We start from the raw sequence: 8,856 nt of genomic DNA on the forward strand, positions 1-8,856 counted from the left end.
TATCCATATTGTATATTCATACTTCTATTCATGCAATTGCGTGAATCTGTGTATATGAATAGGTCCAGTTTATACATTTTCTACATGAACACACTCTTCCTTCCAGATGCACACTAATTTTGCTCCCTCATATCTGTGAACTCGTCTGGCCAGCGACGGGTCCCATGTTTTTTCCCTGCTTGTTTGTCCATGAGAAAATCAATAAAAGACTAAACTACACTACAGTATTTTTTGTAGCCAATCAAACATTATGCTGTGCATCCAATCGCTGCATCATTAGGAAATAGATGGAATGACGTGTGTGTATTAGAATTCTACATACTCTTCATTATGTTTTTGCAAAGTAAAGATAATTCCCATCACCTATTAGCTGCTACAGTACATGGACATGGTGTCGGGTCATTACTTTGTGGTGTTTCCTGTCTGTAGGAGCTGATCAGCCAGGCAGCTCAGATCCTGGGCTCGGTGGACTTCCTGGGAAACCCCATGGGCCTTCTCAACGACGTCACTGAGGGCGTGTCTGAGCTCATCAAGTACGGCAACGTGGGCGGTCTTATACGCAACGTGACCCACGGTGTGTCCAACTCTGCCGCCAAGGTACACCTCTGCTTAGCTGTGTGTATAAGCGACTCTTTGGTTGTTTGGCTGCTTTTGTGCTGCTCTATATTTGTTCTATATTTACTGTGATACAACATTATTTTCTGTTCACACGGGTGCATCACAAAAAATATTTGATTTTAATGTATTGCTTGGCTGTTGCATTGTTTGTATCATACTGTACAGGTGTCCACCTTCTGAATATACACATGAGCATATGCCCGTAAAGAAGCGTATGAGTAAAATGGTAAATGGTAAATGGACTTGGACTTAAATAGCGCTTTTCTAGTCTTCCGACCACTCAAAGCGCCTTACACTACATGTCAGCATTCACCCATTCATACACTGATATCAGAGGCTGCTAAGGTGCCAACTTTGCCCATCAGGATCTAATCTAAATATTCATTCACACACCGATGGCTATGCCTTCGGGAGCAATTTGGGGTTGAGTGTCTTGCTCAAGGACACATCGACATGTGACCCGGATCAGCCGGGGATCGAACCACCGACCTTCCGATTGGTGGACAACCTGCTCTACCCTCTGAGCCACAGCCGCCCAAAAAGCCATACTTGCCAACCTTGAGAACTCAAAAATAGGGAGGATTTCAAAACCAAAGCAGAGGTTTGAGTTTCAGAGACTTTGTTTCCTGCATTCTGGTGACTTTTAAAGAATGAAAATAACAAAATAATAAGTACACTGCAGCAGCATTTTTGTTAATTCTCAGGAAAGAAACGGAATAATTCGTCCCTCTGGCGTGAATATGCTGGCTAATATTCATCAGTTTTCATTCATTCATTCAGTTTCTGCCTCCATTTCTTTCTCTTAGTACTCTCCAGTTCCCTCTCCTCTCACTCACTGAAGGCCCTTTCAGACACAACGGCACCACTGCGCTCTGAAACTCGTTATTACCAATGGCTAGCGCCAAACCGCGTAGCTCAAACCGCACCGTGGTGTCGCGAGTAGTTCTCCTCCGTCGGGAAAAGACATTTGGTGTAGCTCTATTGTCGTCCGGGCAGAAACAGTAGGGCTTATACACGGTGTACAGCGCCAGATTAATGTTGAGATAACGAAAAGGAAAAAAAAAAGTTGTGAAAATTTGACATAAATCGGGAGAATTGTGAGAGGGTGAGGGCGATGAAAAACGTGAGTCTCCCAGGAAATATTGGGAGGGTTAGCAAGTATGCTAAAAGCATGTGAGAATTGTTATAGTGGAAGAAGCCACGTAGTGTGAACATCTTCCTGTTCTCTGTGTGTCAGTTCGCAGGGACTTTATCAGACGGGCTGGGGAAGACCATGGACAACCGGCACCAGAGCGAGCGAGAGTACATCAGATACCACGGGGCCACCAGTGGAGAGCACCTGGTGGCAGGGATCCATGGACTGGCTCATGGTACAACCTGGGTTCAATTTCTGTGTCTGGTTACAGCAGTTGAAGTACAGCATGTGTTGTGCATGAGAAGCTGGACCCCCTCAGTGATTGCAGTCTTTCTCTTCCCCCTCCTCCATCCCCCAGGTATCATCGGAGGCATGACGAGCATCATCACTTCCACAGTGGAGGGCGTGAAGACGGAGGGTGGAGTCAGCGGCTTCTTCTCAGGCCTGGGTAAAGGACTGGTCGGCACCGTGACCAAACCGGTGGCTGGAGCTCTGGACTTCGCCTCAGAGACGGCACAGACGGTCCGGGACATGGCTAGCCTCAGCAACCACAGGTGGGCTGAGTCTGTTACCTGTATTATGTGACTCCATCTTCTGCATTGTACTGAGTCAAAGAAGTTTTCAGAGCGCTGAATTTGCTGCAGCATGTGATAACATATATTGCAAGTGAATTGACAAACCTGTATGTGACTGGATTTTTTTTTTTTTGCTTTAAAATACTGATCTTGTGACAAAAACAGGGAAATTATTCTCCACTTCTGAGTGTGCTTGAGTGTCGAAACACAACTATAAAAACTAAGGATGGGAAAAAAAATCGATTCCCCTATGTATCGTGATTATTTTTTTTCGATTTTGAAATTGATTTTGTAATGCCATAATCAATGTATTTGCTTCATTTGAGTCTATGCAGAGGTAGAAGGAAGTTACCGCTTTAATTGTTGCAGTCTGAGTAACGTGATGTAACATCCGGTCCGTATCCGTCAACCAAAACAAACCACAGCGAGTACTGTGTGTGAAGTGTTTGTGTTCTTGCTGTGTTGGTCAGGCTCGGTGTGCAGCGGGTGAGGAAGCCTCGCTGCTGTAAGGGACCTCAGGGTCTGCTGCCTCGACACTCGGCCACACAGGCCGACGGTCAGGAGCAGCTCTTCCGCCTCACTGACAACATCCACTCTGAGTTGTGAGTCTCACTCATTTCACTACATTCTCCCACAATGTGTGTGTGTGTGTGTGTGTGTGTGTGTGTGTGTGTGTGTGTGTGTGTGTGTGTGTGTGTGTGTGTGTGTGTGTGTGTGTGTGTGTGTGTGTGTGTGTGTGTGTGTGTGTGTGTGTGTGTGTGTGCGCGCGCGCGCGTGCGTGTGTGTCTTATACCCCGATTACCTGCAGTTCCATCAGACTGACAGTTTGTCTTCTGTCTTGTCTCCCACACCAGCTTCATCGCCGTGGAGCCCATCGACAGCTACTGCGTCCTCATCTCCTCCAAAGTGGTCTACTTCCTGAGGCCGGGGGACTATGTGGACCGCGAGGCCATCTTCCTGGAGGTCAAGTACGACGACCTCTACCACTGTCTGGTCTCTAAGGACCATGGGAAGGTATATGTGCAGCTCACCAAGAAGGCTGAGAGCACCAGCAGTGGCGTGGCAATTCCTGGCCCCTCCCACCAGAAACCCATGGTGAGACACTCGTCTGATTACTCACTTCCCTCTACTGTAATTTCTCCATGCAGCTAGTTCTGGTGTTATTTGTCCAGGTTCTGAGATCTTGTGCGTCAACCCCAATACTACGACGGAGTACTAGGGCCACATTGAGGGGAAAAAATCAGAGATTTCGAGAATAAAGTCATAATATTACGAGAAAAAAAGTCGGAATTAATGAGAATAAAATCATACTATTTCAAGAAAAAAAAGTCATAATATTACGAGAATAAAGTCATAACTTTACGAGAAAAAAGTCGTAATATTACAAACTAAAGTATAACTTCACAAGATGCTCCACATTCCTCATTTTCTGCTCTATTTTCCCCTCTTTATTCTCATAATACTACGACTTTTTTTCTAGTAAACATATGACTTTATTCTGATAATATTACGACTTTTTTTCTAAGAAATCTATGACTTTATTCTCATAATATTAAGATTTATTCTCATAATATTAAGACATTATTTTCATAATACCAAGACATTATTTACATAATATTAAGACTTTATTTTCATAATATTAAGACTTTTTTTCTTGTGAACCTATGACTTTATTCTCATAATATTAAGACTTTATTCTCACAATATTAAGACTTTATTTCTCGTAAACCTATGACTATAATCTCATAATATTATGACTTTATTCTCATAATATTACGACTTTTTTTCCCGTAAACCTATGACTTTATTCTTGTAATATTATGACTTTATTCTCGAAATCTCCGATTTTTTTCCCCCCTCAACGTGGCCCTAATACTCTGTCGTACAATACAATGCAGTTGAATGGAATTTAGTTTTTGCCACCTTGAAAAAATGCAAAAGTTACGTTTAAGAAATTCAAAAGGAATGTGTTTGTCCAGAAACCGTCAGTAGGCAGGTTTCTATCCAAATGTATCACAAGTTTTAAAAATTTCGCGAAATGGGCAAATGAAAACACAAATGAAAGCTTGTTTCCATCCAGTAACGCGATTATTTCCTCTCCGTCTGTCTGTCCGATCCCAGCATTTCCACTCTGATAATAATCCTGTAACAATCCTCTCCACAGGTCCATGTGAAGAATGAGAGTCTCGCCATCAAAATCTCTCAAGAAATCAACTATGCCAAGAGTCTGTACTACGAGCAGCAGCTCATGCTGCCTGCCAGTGAGAACGAAGACTGCTTACTGCTCGAATCCTGATCACGCGACTTCTCTCCGAAGGTCTCTGAAGGATCGCGTACTTTTCTTAAATCCTGTGAAGGTTGATGGCTCTTATTGATTTTTGTAGGCCTCGGTATTTTAAAAGTGTTTGAAGTAAAGGGAATAGCCAGACACCTGTGTACTTGGTTTAGTCACATGACCCGATGTTTGGCAAAGCACATACATGCACGTGACATAAAAACATATGCAAGGCAGTGTAAGTTTGATTGTGTATATGTAGAAAACACTGGTTCTCTGTGTTTATATGACTGACATCCTACAGGTGTTCTATATGTTTGTGAATAGACAGAAATGTAAATAGAGCTACATACCAATACTATAAACTAGTGTACATACTGTATTAATTATAAAGTATGGATAATAAGAACTGAAGCTGATAATGTGAAATGTAACAAAACTGCCTTTGCAACTCTATTTTGTGTATAAGAGACTATTAGTTTGAGGGGGGGGGGGCGGGGAGGGTAATTGCACTGACACAGGGAGGGAAGGGACCTGCGGCCCCCCCTGATTCACACACACTGAAGCTGCCTGTCGTTGTCTCTGCCTTTTACAATCACAGACCTCCAGGTCTGACGTGTCTCTACTTTTATTTAACAACCCTTTTTTTAAATGAGCCCGGTTCTTTCTACCCAGAGTTCTCCTCTAAAGGACAGTGTGCACTTCCTTCTAACCAGGCTTCACTTGTTGAAGAGTGTTGGTTTTGGTTTGGTGTCAGATGAGATTTTTCTTGAGCTGAGTTTGAGTTGTGTGTTGTGGAGGAGGAGGAGGAGGAGGAGGATTGGGGTTTCGGGACAGGCCTGTCAGAGAGGTAGTGGACTGCGGTGGATATGTGATCCTGTAAAATAACTTTCACATAACTGGACACTGCTTCAAATAAAGCACCACAACTGCAGCCCGTCACTGTGTGAGACTTTTTATTTCCAAACTTGAATGTACAGTTAACCCTTCTGAGAGACACATAGACCCGTCTTTTTTAGGGGGGTACTGTGATCTTTAGGGGGAGATAGCAAGACAGCAGTAGATGTCACATAGAAGTGGTGTACATCATCTTAAAGCTGGGAACCTGAAGATTAATATGAGATGCAGCTCAACACTGTCATTGTTCTAGTCATTAATGAGAAATAAACATTAATTAATTAAAATAATTTGTAAAAGTGAATAAGGGTTTAGAACATGATGATATAAGTATATGATGTTCATCCCCATGCTCTATTATGTCTCAAGAGTTGTTGCAGCAATTTTTGGGATGATACCATTCGTTTAACAGATTTGGTGCTAAATTTAACAATTTTTTTACCACTCGAGAATTGATCATTTTTTTATTGAAATGATCAATAATCTCTCCCAAATACCACATTAAGACACCAAGACCTTGAGGAACACCATAGAAAAAGCCATGCTGTGATTTGGGATCAAAAACTTGTGACATTTGGAGATTTCTGCAAGAATTGCATTTTTTGGTGATTGTATGGCGAGCACTTCTGTTGTGTAAACTTCTCAGAAACCCCCTTATTGTCAATCTAGCTAGGAAAGCCATCCATCGTCTGAATGATCTAGGTCTGTAGTTTGTGGCTGTAAAGTTTCATGAGGCTGTGATTATCCTAGAGGTCACCACAGGTTACCTTACATTTTATAAAGTAAGGTCAAATAAAAAAAAAATGGTCTCTATACAATGAAATGGCTACTATGGGGACTAACATCATCACACATGGATACAGTTGGGCTTATTGGATCCACAAGAGTCTCAGCTTTACAGTGAGACCCAATTCATGTAATTCAAGACTGTTTAGGGGCCCCAGTATGCAGAAACATTCAAATACACCATTTTATAATAGGAGAAAATAACACATTTATACTTCATTCAAAAAACTGCATGTGATTATCATAAAGGCATGTCTGTAAAGGGGAGACTCGTGGGTACCCATAGAACCCATTTTCATTCACATATCTGGAGGTCAGAGGTCAAGGGACCCCTTTGAAAATGACCATGCCTGTTTTTAATCGCCAAAATTTTGTGTAAATTTGGAGCAGTATTTAACCTCTTTCACGACAAGCTAGTTTGACATGGTGCGTTATTAAGCGTTGCGTCTTATTATAGAGTTAACTTCAACAGCAATTCAGACGTGTGTCCGAGCAGTTCCGAACACACATACAGGACTTAGACATTTTCACACTTAGAGTTAAATGTTTGTTTACCTTGTTCAGGTTTGTTTTTAGCTGTACATCTATTTCTGTGTAACTACATTGAGAGCAACAAAAAAAACAGAGTCAAATTCCTTATATGTGTACACATACTTGGCCAATAAAGCTGATTCTGATAATTGATGTACAGTTTAGGAGTCAGTTTGAGTTAAGACACACATAATTCACTAACAACACAATGGAGGTTTATGTTTTCAGTTTTTATTCCAGAGGATATATTACATAACAATCAGTGTCACGTTGTTTTATAGGGCTTACGTCAATGTTAGCTTCTCCAACAGGCTAACCTCACCTATACTTAATGTGACATTAACCAGGTTGTATGTTTTAGGTAGTTTAGCTGTAATTTTTCATTCACACCAAACGCAGCACAAGAAAGAACATATAGCTAGTTTTTTTTACCTGACAACATTATGTGAACACTACTTAAAGTATTGAGCAGAGAAACGGGTATACAAAGCAGGATTTTCCTGAAAAACAATGTCATACAAAAGTAATCCCTCTCAATTATCGCTGCCCTCTGCCTGTATTTTCTCATTTTGCTGTGTTCGGGACGTTTCTGAGGGTCAGTCTTTAAGCACCGGGTGTGTAGCCCCAACGTATGCGCAAGCGTGCATCCAAGAGGAAGTTACGACAATGGCAGACACGGCACCAGAAAGCGCGAGAAACGGCAAGCGGACGAAGCTCGTTCCAAAACGAGTGAATCTGCGGTTGGCTTTCGCTTTCACTGCCGTATGTAGGGTGACCATGTATTCAAACCCCCAAACCGGGACCCTTAAGTGTATACCGCACGTTCATGCACACACACGTTCATGCGCATGCACATGTACGCGCTAATATGCACGCACCATAGGCATCAGGATGGCTAACTTGGCGCACCTGTGGCGCATTTGAGCACAGGGTGGGATCAGAAGGGAGACAATATTATAGGGGGGTGCATTAGAGGATGTGACAATAATGACTCATCACATTCACTACTTTCTCCCCCTTTATCCACAGGGCTCTCCCCGTCATGACGCACTGACAGTTTGGGAGTCCTGCAGAGAGGTTCCCTCAGAGGAAACTTATTGTTGTCTTGGACTACAGAAATAATTTTTCAGCTTTAGTTTTGAGCCCAAACAATCTCTATCACATCATGGTATCATGTTGCTCGCCACAGCCACAGGACTTGACCCTTGTGGTTATGTTTTTACCAACGTAGGTTTCTTTGTTTCTTGGTTTGTTTGTCTGTCTGTTAGCAGGATTACTCCAAAAGTTTGCGATGGATTTGAATGACATTTTTTGGAGGGGTGGGGTGTGGCACAATGAACAATTCATTAGACTTTGGTGGTGATCCGAATCATGATCTGGATTAAGGAATTTTTTTACAAATTCTGATCAGCCACAACATTATGACCACAGGGTATAACACATGCGCAGTGTAACTGATGACACGTTGATGACGCGTGACCCAGCCTTCTTCCTTCTGAGAGCAGAGAGATACGTGTGTGGATGTGTGTGCGGGAGCTGCTGGCTGTCTGCGGTGAGAAAGAAAAAAGCACTAGATGACGGGATGAGAGACAACGTAGTGTAACGTTATACAGACATAACAAGGCTGCTGAATGAGAGAGGCATCCGCCGATACGTTACACGGAAACACACTGTGTTAATAATAAGCTGACCACCTCACGGTACCGCCAGCTGTGAGCTGTAATATATTTTTAAAGTCACGCACCTTGGTGGAGGTCTGCGCTCTCCAAGTGTCATTCTAGTAATTAAAAATGTGGAGTTCAGAGGACATTTTGGCCAAGATGGAGACACCGGGTGAAAGACTGACAGGAATGGACGGTCCTGAGTGGAGCGAAAAGTTTTAAGTGATTCACAATTTTTCGCCTGCATGCCTGTCGATTTGCAGAAGGAACTGTGTACAATAATTAATCAAAACAACACCTTTGATGTGCACAAAAGCACAGGGGGGTTCTGTGGTTCAACAGTCTGATGCTGGTTGCACAATATGTAACCAGTGGATC

The 8,856-nt window shown here is 42.5% G+C and overlaps 1 protein-coding gene across 4 annotated transcripts in view; it reads left to right on the forward strand.

Annotated features, from left to right (window-relative positions):
* Positions 1-5,545, forward strand: part of vps13d (vacuolar protein sorting 13 homolog D) — a 62,876-nt gene extending 57,331 nt beyond the window's left edge. For all 4 annotated transcript variants that reach the window (XM_037771821.1, XM_037771824.1, XM_037771823.1 and 1 more), the window contains 6 exons: positions 430-597; positions 1,856-1,988; positions 2,112-2,307; positions 2,799-2,930; positions 3,183-3,423; positions 4,493-5,545. In XM_037771821.1, coding sequence (XP_037627749.1) covers positions 430-597; positions 1,856-1,988; positions 2,112-2,307; positions 2,799-2,930; positions 3,183-3,423; positions 4,493-4,624 — 1,002 coding nt within the window. In that variant the 3' untranslated portion in view covers positions 4,625-5,545. The remainder of the gene's footprint in view (positions 1-429; positions 598-1,855; positions 1,989-2,111; positions 2,308-2,798; positions 2,931-3,182; positions 3,424-4,492) is intronic.
* The last annotated feature ends 3,311 nt before the right edge of the window (positions 5,546-8,856 follow it).

Source organism: Sebastes umbrosus, chromosome 6 (assembly GCF_015220745.1).
Source record: "Sebastes umbrosus isolate fSebUmb1 chromosome 6, fSebUmb1.pri, whole genome shotgun sequence".
NCBI lineage: Eukaryota > Metazoa > Chordata > Actinopteri > Perciformes > Sebastidae > Sebastes > Sebastes umbrosus.